The following is a 16,717-nucleotide window of genomic DNA, read 5'->3' on the forward strand; positions in this document are numbered from 1 at the left end:
TAACTCAGAGAGTGTACAAATGGAATCAAATGGACCAGGGTTACATTAACACTGATGATGATACTACGGTGTAGATTGGGACCCCCAGTAAATTAAAATGGTTGAGTCCCCTGGCATATCTTTTCAAATGCGAGATGTTTCTACAACATGGTCAATGACAGAAGCCTGACTTCGGCACCTATTTCTACCTAATGACGTCATCACGGAACGTCATCGCAACATCATCGCAACCATGTTGTCCTTTAAAATGACTGTACAATAAACTAAATGGCAATTTAGCAATTTGGAACAAGACATTCACCTGCTTTCAGAGATCCTCAGTGAATTGTAATAAAGTTTCGTTGGACGGTACATCTGAAAGGAGAAGAAAGGCATTGCCATCGTGCTGTGGTAGTCGGACTCAAGCTGTACATTTTTATGCAATACAAACATGACACTGATCATATGGAAATGTACATCTTCAACACAGTATCTGTGCGCTGGATGAAGTGGTCCCCAGTGACCAGTGGAAGAGGAGATCGTCCCCTTGAGATTCCCACCAGGCGCATGTCCTACACAGCTGTGCTGATAGAAGACATCATCTACATCTGGGGAGGGTCTGCCTCTTGGCGACCTCAGTGCTACAATGAGCTTCATGCTTTCGATGTCGGCGCTCAGAGATGGTTCAAACCCAAGGTTTCTGGGACTGTACCAGACGCAAGGCGTGACCACTCAGCCTGTGTCCTCGTGAAGGTCATGTACATCCATGGGGGGTGGAGGGCGACTGAATACACTAACGACATCTACAAGTTGGACACCACCACGATGGTCTGGTCTTCAATTAACAGCAGAGGCCTTCGCCCACCTGTTTCAGGAGGTCATTCTTCCACCATCATCGGGAAAAATATGTTTGTATTAGGGGGCCATCGTGGCCAGGGGAGCACCTTCACCTACATCCAAAACATCAGGGTATTTGACACACAGACCAACTGCTGGCTGAGCACGCCTTCTTTGCAGCTTCTTCCAGAAGGAAGCAGAGGTCATTCAGCCTTTGCCTATCATTCAGCCTTTGCCTATAATGAAGAGTTGTACATATTTGGTGGTGACCACATCAGCCCGACATTTGATATGTGGAAATTCAATCCAGGGACCTTCTCTTGGAATAAGGTTGAGACCAAGGGGAAAAGCCCGCCTCAGACGATTTGCATGTGCTGCTGCATGGTGGGAGATCGTGTCGTCATTGTTGGAGGGTGGAACCTTTGTAGATTTGATGGACGAAACACAGTCACGCAAATATCCAATTATGACTTGTACATTCTAGACTTAAATCCTAGTCTAAAGATGTTATGCAAGCTAGCGGTTATTCATTATGGTCTGGAACGGTCGGAACTCCCACACGACATCAGGTGGGAACTGACCATAGACTGTAAACAAGAAATGTACCAAGTGTCTCTAAAGACTTTGCGTCTTAGAAAACAACACAAAATCTGGATGGACACTCCCCCCCCCCCAGTGGATGGACAGACGAGTTAAGACCTGAGGCCGATTCTACAAATGCCTAAATCAGTAGTTCTCAAACTCTTTTGTGCCAAGGATCCCGTCCCCAAAATGATATGCATTTGGCCGTGGACCCCCATCTGAATTTGTTTTGTGCCAGGGACACCCCCAGAAGAGAAGATTTGTGTACAAAAAAAAATCTAAAAATATATATTTTTTCTCCAAACACTTTTCAAAAATGTTCAAGAATAGCAGATGTACAAGTGACGCGCTATGAGCTTGTATATCTGCTATTTTTTAGATCCGCTGTTCCAAATCCAAGAGTTCTCTTTGAAAAATGTTTTCCCTGTTTTAATGGGTTAAGCCAGGTCACAAGGCATGCAGTGAACCTAAAGTTTTTTTGGAGGGTTTCCAAAGGAATCTACCAGGAGGACTGAACGGTCTAACTCAGCGGTTCTCAAACTATGAGTCGCGACCCAAAGCTGGGTCGCGGGAAGGTGCTGTTGGTGTCGCTCCCACATTGGCAATCAAAAAATATATATATTCTTTATCAAGAAACGGTTAAAAAAACCTGTTAAAATAAAGGATTTATTTAGGACTTATGTTCAATATGAGTGGGTGGTACAAATACATGGACCACGGGTCCATTTGGTTCCATCTGTACCCTTGTGGATTTCAATTTAGATAAAATGCAGGTATGGGTGGGGGTACCCAGCCAAATGAACAGTTAGGAACCCTACCCAATTGACCCATGTGTCTGTAACTCTGAGAGTGTACAAATGGAACTAAATGGACCCGTTACATTTGTACACTCTCACCGAGTTAAATTAACACTGATGATGATACTGCAGTGTAGATTGGGACCCCCAAGAAATTAAAATGGTTAATTTAAATGGCATTATTTTTTCAAATGATGGTCTGTGGGTTAATGTGTGTCAATTTGGGGATCCTTGATGCTAAAAAGTTTGAGAACCACTGATTTAAGTTGGTCTTACAACTACAGTAGGCCTACCAACTCAGGCTACCTGTCTTAATAACTAGGCTACCTGTTTTTCACTCTCACTGCTGTTGCTGCTATGGCTCCATTGAGAGCTGGTGGTGACATCAGACTAAGAAAAATAGGCTTGGTTAAAAATAAACATGGTTTGAAATCAGACACCAACTTTAAATTACACACAGTTGTATTTGCATTTTAGTGTGTGTAGCCTACGCATCCAGTCCACTCACTGTGTGTCCCGGTTATAGAGTTAGGTCCAACCGTCCAGGTATACTATGGGGAGAGTCTTGCCCCTCCCCCTGCCAGGCGCTCTGATGAAGGCTGCATGGTGTGTGTAGCGGTAGCTTCTAGGCCACGCCCCTTTCCCCATCCTCCGTATGGAGGAGCTGTTAGACCGCTGTACTGGTCAGAGCGCAGCGGCGCTGCATGGAGACACACTCACTTAGACATTAACCAACTACAGACTTTGTGTGTTTCTCCAAATAAATGTGCTGTCGGACTTGTGATTGGACTGACTTAAGTCAAACGGAAATAAAGGGTAGGCTATATGTTTATTTTTTAATAACTTTGTTTTTATAGGCTATAGATTTATATCTATTTTTGCTTTAGCTTTTTTGGAGCCTATTTCATATTCATTATTGTTTTGTAATTCCTTAAGGGGTTATCCCAGGTTTTTCTGTTGAAATAGGCCAATAAGTTAAAGCAAATATCTGACTCATGATTAAAAAGATATTAATAACTTTTTGAGATGAAGGCCTATAGCTTTGGAAAAGGCTAATAATTAGTAGGTGTATTGTAGAGTAGATGAATGACACGACTTGCATGATGATGGTCATGTAAAGCTATGTAATGCCTCTGATGAGCAGTTGTTTTGTGGGACAAGTGTTGTGACAGTCCTTCCTATAATTCTCTGGCTTGAAATTTGATCTGCTTAAAGCAATATATTTATAGCCAGACTAAGCCAGTAATATATCATTATAGGCTACTATTTTGGTCGCTCTATACATAGTAATTAAACAGTATGTCAACAGACAGAACAAACTATTTGAGGTTTAATTGAATTTTAGGACTCTTAAGCTCATGATTTGCAATGGTGTAAAGTAACTAAGAACATTTACTCAAGTACTGTACTTAAGTACAATTTTGAGGTATTTTTTACTTTACTGGAGTATTTCCAATTTTCAATACTTTTACTTCTACTCCACTACAAATACTGTGCTTTTACTACAATTATTTTTTACTTTTGGTACTTTAATTATTTTTGATTAGCCTACAGATAGAAGTGCTCTGCTAAGCAGTGTAAACTAACAACAGAGACTAAAGTTGATGATAGTGGCCAACAAAACATGCCAAATATTACACACAGTCCCACCCGCACGTACACAAATTGATCGGACAGCTAGTGAGCCTAATTATCAAGTCCACTAATGCACAAGTGATGCACTTGATTGATGCTGATCAGTCAAGGGCCAATTAGGTCCAGTGATAATGACATGGCACTCAATAAGCACTGTGTTCCCAGAGCCTGCAGCAAACGAGTTCATCTGACTAATTATATAACACATTGATGTTACTTTCACATGTCTTTTTCCATTCTCTGCGGTTGTTCCTTTGTGTTTTGTAAAGATTAGGTCTACATCTTTCTACTACATGTTTCTCAACAAGTGGGTCAGGACCAAAAGTGGCTCTCCAGAGTCCAGATGTTCTGATGAGACCAGTGATATTTTTTTTTTGATGAATACCATGTTATTAAATATACTTACTTGGCCTTAATTAGACATTTTCAGAATACATCCTCCAATATGTAAAAATATTTTTTTGTGTCTGCTTATCATTTACTTAGCCAACCACATGTGTGTAACATATGTGTATAGCATGTTCATTATACCTTCCCTCTCATTTAATTGTAAGTAATTACACGGTACGTTTGGGATCAGTTGATGAGGTCATGGAAAGTGAGACAGTGCAGAGAGAAAGAGAGAGAGGGATTCTCCTCTTCCTCTTTCGTCCCTCTTTCTACCTGCACCCCTACATTCCTCACAGGGAGACCTACATGGCCTTTTGGTGTCATTGACGCAGCCTGCAGAGGTGTGAGCTCTGATTCCTGCTACTGTGTTTGCTTTAACCCCGCAGGGTTCCCTCTCTGGTTGTTGTGAGTGTGTGTGCTGTTTGTGTGTGAGTGCAGTAGGGGTGGGGTGGCGGGGTGTTTGTGCCACACAAGGTGTTGTTATAGAGAAGTGCTACATCATTTTCTGTCACATACGTGCAGTCACCAAAATGGTCACGGCTCACTTCCTGGAGCCCCGCCTCCCTCTTAATGAGCTGTCCACTGTCATTTGGCAAATGGTGTGGGAGGGAATGTAAGTGTGTGTGTGTGTGTGTGTGTGTGTGTGTGTGTGTGTGTGTGTGTGTGTGTGTGTGTGTGTGTGTGTGTGTGTGTGTGTGTGTGTGTGTGTGTGTGTGTGTGTGTGTGTGTGTGTGTGTGTGTGTGTGTGTACTGCTGTCTTTGTGAGAACCAAAATGTCAAGGATTGAAAAATTAGGGAAAATGTGAACAGGGTTAGAGTTATGTTAAGGTTAGGGCTAAGGTTAGGCATGTAGAGGTTAGGGTGAGAGCTTTGGAAATGATTGTTGTCAGTGGAAATTAGTCCTCACAAGTATACAGCCATACAAGAATGTGTGTGAGAGTAATTAAAAAGGGGTTCGATGGAGGACTGCTGGTTTCTTCAGAGTCAGGAAGGAGATCAGCTTGGGAGAGTGGACTGTACGGGCATTTGTTGAAGCATGAAAATCTTTTCTTGGCATCCGGTGAAGTGTTGCTATGTTTTCCTTGGACCAAAACCGAGTGGAGAGAAGGATGAAAAAAAGAGAAAAACCAGGAACGTAATTGAAAGTCAAAGGGGTGAGTCCAAAAAATGTGGCCTTATCTTGTATGTTTGTTCACCTGGTTAGTGAGGTTAGTGAGTGAAGGACGAGAGAGGAGGAATGGGAGCCGGAGAGAGAGAGGAGAGAGAGGGCAGAATGACCGCTGATTAGAGGAACGACACACAAAGTCCACTTGTAGACTTTAAGTGAAAAGTGAAAACAGAGCTTCAACAAAGTAAACATTGTACTGTGTTACAGTCATTGCTAATAGAAAAGAGACACACTTCAGTGTGCAGGAATGTAGCAGTGTAGGTGTGTGTGCATGTGCCAGTGTGTGTTTGACAACATAATTGTGTTTCTGTATGCGTGCACATTATGCACAAATGTCTGTCTGTGTGTGTGTGTGTGTGTGTGTGTGTGTGTGTGTGTGTGTGTGTGTGTGTGTGTGTGTGTGTGTGTGTGTGTGTGTGTGTGTGTGTGTGTGTGTGTGTGTGTGTGTGTGTGTGTGTGTGGGGGTGTGTGTGTGTGTGTGTGTGTGTGTGTGTGTGTGTGTGTGTGTGTGTGTGTGTGTGTGTGTGTGTGTGTGTGTGTGTGTGTGTGTGTGTGCCTGCGTGCGTGTATGTGTTTGAGTAAACTACCAGGTCCTTCCTCAGTAGTCATCAACATAGAGAAGGAAATAGAGGGCAAGGGAAGGAGGGAAGAAAGAAATGGAGTCAGAAGCAAACGTGTTTCTAATCATGTCTGAGGTTGGGAAGAGGATGTTTGAAGGTCGTAATCGAGGGAGAAGCTCCACTGATATTACACACACACACACACACACACACACACACACACACACACACACACACACACACACACACACACACACACACACACACACACACACACACACACACACACACACACACACACACACACTATATGCATGCACGCACACAAGTGTGGAGATAATTGCGCACACACGAAATAGAGACACATACACGCGCACGCACGCACGCGCACACACACACACACACACACACACACACACACACACACACACACACACACACACACACACACACACACACACACACACACACACACACACACACACACACACACACAGCTCCCATTAGCCTGTGGTCACTCAGGTTCACATCCAGCAACATACACTATTACCTCAACCCAATACTGTGCATAGCGACTGGAAACTACTGGGCAGGTCTGTGATGCAGGAATGTCCTAAAACCTCAGTCCTGAATGCTGAGTAGCTCAAAAAAGGGCAGTCAAAAAACCTGAATTGCTTCTAGTATCCTGTGATCTTGAAGTTGAAGCTTAATCTAATCTTCTGCTCAAATCTGAGTTGCTCAATTCACCGCCACTAAGATGTAAATTGTAACTTCCTCCTCCTGTCTTGTCTTGTTTCATCTCCCTGCATTTTTTCTGGATTTTTCGTCTGAAACCTCTCACCACTCCGTCTCTCATTTCTCAATATACACTCCACTAAAGAAAATTCTCCCGCTCTCTCTATCCGTTTCATCCTACCCAGTTTCCTCCGTGTCCAAAAGTGGAAGCTATTAACCATAAGCCTATCACAATCCTCCCCCCTTGTTTTGTTTTGTACCATCTTTCTAACCCCATCTGACCTTTATATTAGCTGTGTGTTCCTCATACCATTTCGCATCTCTCATCTCTCTCTTTTCTAAAATTAAAACACGTTCCTCGTACACTCCCTCCCCTCGCATCCCTCTCCCTTTCTACAAGAAATCCCATCATCACACTCACTTTCACTCCCTTTTATCTGACATAAAGCAGTCAGGAGGCCTGACAGCTCACTCTCACTGTCACACACAAACACATCACCCCAGGGCCATGCACTCTCCTCCTTAGCATCTCTTTAGATTACGGAGACATACGGCCTGAAGGCTGAGAGATGGAGAGAGACAGAGACAGAGAGACAGAGAGTGAGTGACCAGCAGTGGTGGGACCATCGTGTCTCCATCCATCTCTCCCTCGTCTGACCTTTCCTAAGTCTCTTTAGTTATCTCTACATTTTCTTTTCAGAGTCTTCTTCAAAAGATTCCTGTCCTATTTCACCATACCCACCCCCCTCCCCACACACTTCCTTTACTCCCTTTCCAAATCCACTCCTCTGTTCCAGAACAGTTTGAAGTCTTTTGATGTATAGTCCAGATTTTTGCCAGTCTTAGGTCCGACTATGAGCTTCATCCAGTTAGTATGGATCACAGCATGGACAAAGACGTTACTGCAGCGTCGTGGTGGGTCTCTTCTTGTTGGTCTCTCTCCAGTGAACTGTCTAATAAAGCAGTAATGCCTTAAACATATGCTTTAAAAAATGCATCCCATCATATAATGTTATCTCTCTCAATGTCTTTTTTCCAGACAGAAATCAGCGAGTCCTGAAGATCCATTACCATCCCACCATCAGCCAAGACACCCCCCCCCCCCCCCGATCCACCCAGGCAGGGGGACATCAACCACGTTCCCACCAGAGACGCAAGCACTAAAAGGCGCTGGAGGCCTTGAAGGATTAAGGGGGGATAATCCAGGGTACGCCCCATCGCTCCCTGTTGTTGAGGTGGCCCCCTTATCTGTTCTCCATCTCGCCAGGACACCAGCAGACAGTCGGCGGGATTACAATAAACAACAACGTTCAACATACAGTATTACCTTTTTAAAGGTTTAAAGGAGGGTGTTTACAGCACCCGTCTCTATCTGATGCTGCCTGGGGTGCACGCTGCTGGATTTGCTCTGTGGCTCTGATCACAGAGGACCAGGTTGGGGGAGAAGAGGACGAGTACGGAAGAAGACGATTAAGGAGGGACGAGTCAGGACATTATGTGTGGATAAAGCAACGTTTCGGCTCCAAGAGTCTGGAATAAAAGTGGTTGCCGAGGAGCAACTGGCCACAAGACAGTCGGGGGGCGGACGTGAGCACCCCACCCTGAACCCCTCCACCTCAGCCCTCCCCTCAGTTGTGGTCAAAGGTCTGCCAACTGCAACGGAATTAGAGACAGACAAATCGCCAGAACCTTCCGTTAGATCTTTGAGGTACGTAATTAATGGCTCCCACTGTATGGTTGGGTTACGCTGCTGTTGCTTATCAATTAGATTGAGCCTTCTCTCGTCGTGTCCAGTCACTCCATGCTGTCGGACAGACAGGCTTCCTTTCATAACAATTACAGGACTAAATACTGTGTAATTGTGCATCCGTGTGATTCCAGCTGGTGGTGTGTTATATCTGGCGGAGATGAAGAGCCCTGTGATGTCTGGACATCACCATGCTTCTCATATTCCCAGATTTCAATCCCTTTAAAAAGAATACAAAATGACGACAGGCAGTCTGCTTTTTCTTTCTTTCTTTTTTTCCCCTTTCTATTGAGACTGGAATCTGTAAAGCTTTAAGAGAGAGCATTGCGGAGGTGAAGAACAGAAGGGTCTTGATCTCAGGCCAGTGGAGGATACATGTGGGTCTGATTGGGTTCTTAAGCACTACACCATCACAGGAGACAGTTCCTGTTTGTTCTTGTTACAGTTCGACAGACTATTGACATCATTAAGTTTATGGTGGTGTCTGAGACTTTAGGCAATAACTACCGTGTGTGTTTAAAGGTCTAGAATTTACATTTAAGCAAAAAATGGAGGAAGGACATGCACATCCAAAACCCGAAAAACACTAGTTTTACTAAAGTAAAGTAAAACAAAAAAAAACACTCTCCAAATGCAAAAAAAAAACGTTTTATTGCACCTGAGTGCTGCTGTGACGTTTCCGTGTAAATGTGTAAATTTACATTAAGGCATATTATAACCATACATTTTAATGAACCCTCCACTATCTAGTAAAAGGAGGTTAACAGTATTGTTTTCTGAGTTCTACTGTTGTTTTGAGCTTTGGGGGTTTGCAGGACAGAGTTCTCTCACTATACCATGTGTGGGTTTTATGACAACTCGTGTTTGATCCCTTCAGGCGAAACACCATCTCAGCTTCAATGTCACACCTCAGTATACAAGACCCCAGTGTCCCAGAGCTGTCTGATATAGCTCTCCTCAGTGTATGAGGTGTGTTTCCTCTCAGACTCTATACCTCCCAGCTGCTCGTGCTTAAAAATTGAGCCAGACATCCAGGGGAAGACAGGCAGAAAGAGAGCAGAGGTCTGGGACTGTGGTCAACGGCAAATTAGAAGGGGCTGCCTTAGTTCTGACGCAACCTCCGTCTCACGGACCACAGTAGGTCATTAATGAAGCCGGATCAGGCTCTCTGTGCGTTGCGTGGGAGGCCTACCGACAGTTAGCCGTTACAGTCAGTGGAAATGTTTTAAAGAGAACAAGAGGTTCTCATCAGGGGTGCCATTATGCTATCAAAATATTTCAGACCAGGATATCCATTACTCTCCTCCTGAAGAATAACAAAGGAGAAAAGGGCTCATTATTTGTCCTTTGTCGTTGGCTCCCAGGGTAGTAGCAGACTGGTGGAAATAAAGACTGGCGAATGGACTTTTCTTATCATTACACTTATTTTTGTGGCTAAAAATACACACGTACCTTTTGTTCTTTTTTTTAATCTCGCTAAGCATACTTTGTGTGTTTGTAAACACGGACTGCGCTTGTTGAATGAATGTCTCCGGGCTGGTTTTAAACCCTGATAAAAACCTTTCAGCGAAATGGGAAACCAACTTTAAGCATCCCTCATATCATAGCCAGACGCTGGAAAAAGTAGTGGAGACTGGAGACAGAAAATTCCCTGAGAATCCACCCTTATTTAATAAGACATGAAGCAGACATAAGTTTGTTGCTCCAGAGTACAGTGACAGGGGAGCCAGTGTACTCTAAATTTAGATGGTTCCAGGCCAATGGACTTTGGTACGCAGAATTTTTGAGAACCAGCAGACAGTCAGACCTACCCCTTCTCTTAAAAAACAACAACAAAACATGGTTAGGTTACTTTATAACCAAAATATTGAAAATAGAGAAATGTCACTTGTCAGGCTCTCTCACTTAGGCTAATCTTCCTCAGGCCTCATGGATAAAGCCCTATCATAGAACATTCACAACATACTTGACACACTTTTACTGAATGTCCCTTAAAAGTAAATACCATTCCTGTCAACATTTTAAGATAAATAATATACATTTCCCCCTTTCAATAGATGGTTCCAGGGAGCGACCACAGAACTGTTTGCAGCTGGACTTGGACCTATTTCTGAGTTGATGTCGACAAAGCCAAAGCCCGAAACAACTGGGGCGAACCAGGCTCTCTGACCACACTTCAAACTAGCCCGACATCTTCCTGGAAAACTAAGCTGCACTGCCTTCTGTATTTTATCTTCGCTTAATTCAGCTGGCTATGGGTAATGGCAAACTACAAAAAGTGGGATTGAAATCAGCCTGCACATGATAGCAGCCGTAATACTTCCAACTGAAGTAGTTGCTGGAGTGAACCCCATGAACCTTACAGACTCTTAAAATTGTGGTTTCGCGAATTTGGATCTTTGAACATTTTGGATGTACTGTAGGACACGTTTTTGGGTCCATAATTTGGAGACAAAATCCTCAGTGAGGCCATTGAAACGTCAAGGACTTTGTCATAAACTAGAGGGACTGAAAAAAACAAAAACATACAAGCTTCATACATGTACCTCACAGAAGAGAGATTAAAGGTTTATCATTAAAGGTAGATTTTTAAGAGATATAGACACTTTCTCAGATCTTTGACCTGTCGTGACCATGAACCTTCAGGGAAAGCTGTCAGGGCTGAAAGGCCTGGTCTCCCACTCTCCCAGCAAGCGGCGCTTCAAAGCCGACCTCACAGTGGACATGATCAGCCCTCCTCTGGGCGACTTCCGCCACACAATGCACGTGGGCCGCGGCGGAGACGTGTTCGGGGACACAACCTTCCTCAGCAATCACGGTGGCACGGCCAATGGGAACGGAGACACGGATTCCGTCTCCACGCCCGAAAACAAGATCGGGGCGTTCTTCTCACGGACGCTCCGTCATGTGAGGAAGACCTCGGACAGCAGTCCAAGGGCAGGGGCCAAGGATCGGGCCAAGGATCTGGCCAAGGATCTGTCCCCGCCGCCCCCTCCCGTCTCCCCCATCATCAAGAATGCCATCTCCCTCCCCAGACTGGACGTGGACTTGCCTAATGGGAGTCCCACTGCCAAAGTGCTCTTCCCCAACTCACCGTGCTCATCAGTGGGGGAGAGCAAGTGCTCTTATGGTAGGTATAGGGCACACACACACACACACACACACACACACACACACACACACACACACACACACACACACACACACACACACACACACACACACACACACACACACACACACACACACACACACACACACACACACACACACACACACACACGGTGGACACCCAAAACACAACGTCTCCACAGACACGGATGCAAAGATGCACATCCGTGGCACACATGCTACTTATTTAAAATGACACTCGACCCCTGATAAGCAAAAAAACACATTGAAGCTGTAGCAGCCTGTAGATATGCAGTGACAACCAGCTCTGGTTTTCAAACTTTTTCATACCAACGACCCCCCCCAATTATTATGTATTTGGCTGTGGACCCCCATCTGAAAATATTTTGTGCCAGTAACCGCCATACAAGATTTGTGTTTTTCAATATTTTTGATGCGACGATGCGAAAAAAAGAAAAAAACGTAAGTTTAAAGTGTTAAAGTGGTTAAACTTATTTTTGATACTATATTTACACATTTTGCTGGGGACCCCCTGGAACTCCCCCAAGGACCCCTGGGGGTCCCCGGACCCCACTTTGAGAACCACTGATCTACAGCATAATGTGTGCTTCTCAACTGGCTTCACACGTGAGTTTTGCGCTGAGCCTGACTTTATGGCTCAGTATATGTAATATAACACATCATTCCTCTTTATCTTGCACCCTGTGAGAGCATCCTGAGATAGCCAGTTATTTAGGCGAATGACTAAACAACCCACATGCTGCTTGGCTGGCCTTCATCAGAGTGATTTAGACAGAGTTAACCTCAACTGTCCTTATGAATCACCTTGGCTCAGCATTCAGCACCACTCACACTCTGTCAAACACCCTGTGATAACAGAGACACGTCCAGACAGACAGAACCACACTATGTGTGAGAGACTGACCAGCGTGAATACCGTTTGGAATACCACACTGTCTGACCTCCCTGTGTGTGTGTGTGTGTGTGTGTGTGTGTGTGTGTGTGTGTGTGTGTGTGTGTGTGTGTGTGTGTGTGTGTGTGTGTGCGTGTGCGTGTGAGACCATGATCTGTGTGTGAAAGTGTTCATGGCTGAATTACATAGTTGTTAACTACATTTAAACGGCAAAACCATGCAAACCATACATACCAAATCGTACAAATAAGACATGCAGTTATGGCTGTGTGTCTGTACAGGCTCTCTCTTTTTATCCATATTGTACTGTTGTGTAAGAGTGCGTAACATTACTATTATTCTTGCAAAGACTATTCAAGTAAGGACATGGCTTACCTTTACAGTGATAAAGTTAATTTACCCTCTGACCCACTGGCATAATACATGTCTTATCTATTGCCTTTGCCCCCTAATGAGGCTAAACAAAATAAATAACTGACAAAGTGTGTTGGATAAATAAAGATAAGCTTGTCACAGAATGTTTGGAGAGTGGGTACCAGTGATTATGATGGACATGAGGAGGAGAGCAGGAATGGTTTGAACATTTCAGCATCTTTTTCTTCCTCAACAAAAGGTATTTGGTCCAGAGTGTAAAACAGTTATTGACCATATTCACACGGCAGCCATTTTGTGAATAATTATGGTCAATGAGCAACAGCAGTTAAATCTCACCTTTTAATATTCACTGGTTTAACATGGCGGTGTGCTGCTTGAAACCATTGCTAACCACTTTACAAACATTCTGTGGCAGGCGTCTGCAGGGTCATGAGGGCAGCAGCCAGTAAGTGAGAATGATGTGGCAAAGGTCAGGAATATTCAAAGAAGAAATTACGCACATCCGCCGTTTCTTGGTGCTGAGCCAAACTGCAAAAACAGAATCATGAAGAACAAGATGGGGGCTCGCAACTCACTTTTAAATGCTTCAACTTTTATTTACGGCACACAGCAGCAGATACGACTTTTCGACACTTGTGGTCTTTTTCAAGTATAAAGGAATAGGTCAGGAATATACATGCCACAGATAGAACGAGAGGACCGCCTCACAGTTTACAGCCTCACATCTCAAAATCCCCATTATATGGCTTAATGGTTCTCAAACATTTTCATGTCAAGGACCCCCAAATTGATATGCATTTAGTCACGGACCCTCATCTGAAAAGATTTTGTGCCAGGGACCCCCATCAGAGAACATCTTTCAAAAATAGCAGATCTGCAAGCTCACAACGCGTCACATCACGATAGTGTTTGGTGGGGACCCCACTTTGAGAACCAGTGGCTTAATTTATGCTCCATCGTACAAGTAGGGCCTACATATCGGGCTTATTTCTCTCTCCCTCCTGAATCAGATTCCTACATCATCTACCTACATTTTCTCCTCAACTCACTGACCCATTATGTGTTCTACTGGGAGCAAAATTATGAGGTTGCCTTTTCTCTATTTGCATTTAAAGTAGCTCTGGACAAGTTTTTGGTCATATCTAAATGGAATGGTTGCTCCAGAGCATAGATAGCTTTATGCTGCCCTCTGCTGGAATGTCATAGACAGGGCAAGGAATGCAATGCAATGATGCAACAGCAAATTAAACTTTATATGAAAACCAAAGGTTAGGCCTCCATGTATCACAATTATTTTCATTGAAATAGGCTTCACAACACCTCCAGGAGGCGCATAAGATAAACGCTACACTGACCCATCATCTACATTGACTATATTTGGTGTTTTTTAACCATCTTTATAATAAAAAGTAATTATTTGGACATCTACACTATGATTTCATTTCATAATCTATGAATTATTATTATTACATTTCTATCAATATCCTATTTTTAGCAACTGAAAAAACTAAACAAACTTTACCTGAGGATCAAGAAAATCTATCTAATCTTACTATTATATTTTGTACTATGTATAACAGTGGTTTTCAAAGGTTTCCCAGGCAAATGAGGAAAAGATACATTTATTTATAATTCCATTCACAAAAGAAAAGAAAGTGACTACTACTAATACGTTTCAGTGCCACCACTATGAATCAATTTATCATGTACAATTTGGTATGACAATTAGGTATGTATGTGACGTGAAAAAGTGAAAGTGAAATTCAAGCCGTATGCCGTGTACTATACTGCATATTTTATGTTTTATCCTGCTCTCCACAGGTCTGGAGTCTGGTTTTGTCACTCTGCCTCGCCTCTCCCGCTCGGAGCGCCAGCAGCCGTCCATCTCCGTCTCCACTTCCTGTTCTCCCGACGTCCACCGCGGGTCACTGACAGACGCCACCGACGCCATCTTGTCCACCTGCTCCACTCCGATGGTGACCTCTGACCACGTCGCCGCCGGCATTACGGCACGCTCCGACTCCCTGCCCTCCCTCACCTCCCTGGACACCTTCACCTTCACCTTCGACCTCGGACCCTCTCTCATGAGCGAGGTGTTCGGCCTGATTGACAGCACCGACGGCCACACGGACGGCGGCGCCTGCCACACCTGGGAAGTGGAGGAGGCGGGGTCGGCGTGCGGGCTGACCAATGAGGGCTCTGAGATGGACTCCGCCACCATCTCGTACGTGGACTCCCTGCTCAGGGAGGACTGCGGCAGCAGGAAGAGCCCGTACGAGGCAGAGTGGGAGGAGGAGGAGGAGGAGGAGGTGGGGAAGATGGTGGACATAAACGGAGGGGGTCACCCTCTTCAAGGACCGGTCCCCGACATAGTCATGGGCTCTCCCGGTAGAGAGAGGATGGGAATGGGCAAGGCCATGGAGAGCGAGAGGTTTCACGGGGTCGGAGGACTCTCGAAGGGGCAGAACAGGATGGATTCAGAGATGGTGAGTATCAACGAGATGAAGAAGAAGATGTCCTACAGTTATGTGGACGATGAAGAAGAAATCAAAGTCTGAACTAGGCTGTTTTACAGCCAAATGTGCTTATATGTTGTGTGAATTAATTCCACCCAAGTCAACTGTCTTAAATGCGTTCTACGGTAATTGAGGCTGGCTCCGTTAGGAAGCTCAGCTGACCTTGAAAACCATCAGGTCCTGTGTCAATACTCTGAATATTCCATGGAGGCACTCTGTCCTATATAATCCAGCTTCCAAAGACTTATTTTTTAATGTGAGTGAGGCTATTGTTGAATGTATGTAAATGAGTACATGGAGGATACAATAGTTGCTGCATGTTCCCAAGCTGATGGAATGAGGCAGAGGATGTGGAGATGTTCACTTTACTTAAGGGGTTGTGATTCATGAAAACCGGACTGAAAAAAAGAGCAGCAGAGGCACAGAGAGTGACAGGATAGTGAAAGTGGTCAGACACAAAGAGACCCACGCTAAGGACACTAATAACATCACTCCACACAGAAGTTATGAAACCCATCACTCGCTATATAATTTACATTCTGCATCGACTTCCTCTACCAGGCAAGGCAAAAAGACTAAAAAAAACACAACTTCCTGTGACTATTTGAAGCTCAGACAGGAAGTCGGGGACAAACGAAAGGGCCGCTCAAATTGTCTCAGCATTTCAGTATCACTACAAAGTCTGGCCAGCTTATCACTCAGGAATACACTACAGACAAAGAAAATCAACACTTGTCACGTGAGAGGGGTATGGGAGTAAAGATTTTGAGAGGGCTTTTTAATACGATAAAGAGACCCAAACATTGTGACTTTGACTGTCCTCTCAGGCTCAAAAGCTGCTTTCTTAGAAACTATAATAAAGAAAAAGCAAAGATTGAGAACAAATGTGGGATCTGGAATCTCAGAATGTGTTTTGTTGAAGTAAGACTTTGTTGTAACAAACTAACATCTACCATTGAAATGTTTTTCTATTAATAGGAAATTGAAACGATATGAGTACAAATGTAAATTGCTGGCAGAGGGGACATGACAAGTAATATTTGTATAATTCAATGTTGGACCATATGACTGTCCATGTATATTTTATTCTGCAAGTCCTTTTATATAGATAACCCATGGACACATGAAGTTTGACTCCCATGTTGCTTTTTCATATATTTCCTTTTATACAACTATAAGTGAAGTGACTGACCTCCTTAAAATGATGTGTACTCAAGAGCACATGCAGTACAAAATTACCTACAATATGCTGCAGTCAATACCAATGATATTGTATAATGATATGAATTTACAATAAAGACATTTTTAATTAGCAAGCGTTTTTTATTTACACCACTTTGCATGTTCAATG

At 43.9% G+C, this 16,717-nt stretch overlaps 1 protein-coding gene across 2 annotated transcripts; it reads left to right on the top strand.

Moving 5' to 3' along the window:
- Positions 1 to 2,885: 2,885 nt before the first annotated feature.
- On the top strand, positions 2,886 to 16,678 carry cdc42ep1a (CDC42 effector protein (Rho GTPase binding) 1a). Of its 2 annotated transcripts, none has more exons than XM_080455546.1 (4): positions 2,886 to 3,011; positions 7,723 to 8,391; positions 10,488 to 11,560; positions 14,672 to 16,678. In XM_080455546.1, the coding sequence occupies exons 3-4, from the start codon at positions 11,065 to 11,067 to the stop codon at positions 15,406 to 15,408; spliced, it is 1,233 nt and encodes a 410-aa protein (XP_080311672.1). In that variant the 5' UTR covers positions 2,886 to 3,011; positions 7,723 to 8,391; positions 10,488 to 11,064; the 3' UTR covers positions 15,409 to 16,678. The 2 variants fall into 2 exon arrangements, with proteins under 2 accessions (XP_080311672.1, XP_080311673.1); XM_080455547.1 differs by having other exon boundaries at positions 2,902 to 3,011; positions 7,727 to 8,391.
- The last annotated feature ends 39 nt before the right edge of the window (positions 16,679 to 16,717 follow it).

This window comes from Gymnoscopelus braueri (genome assembly GCF_963280865.1).
Source record: "Gymnoscopelus braueri genome assembly, chromosome: 17".
Taxonomy (NCBI): Eukaryota; Metazoa; Chordata; class Actinopteri; order Myctophiformes; family Myctophidae; genus Gymnoscopelus; species Gymnoscopelus braueri.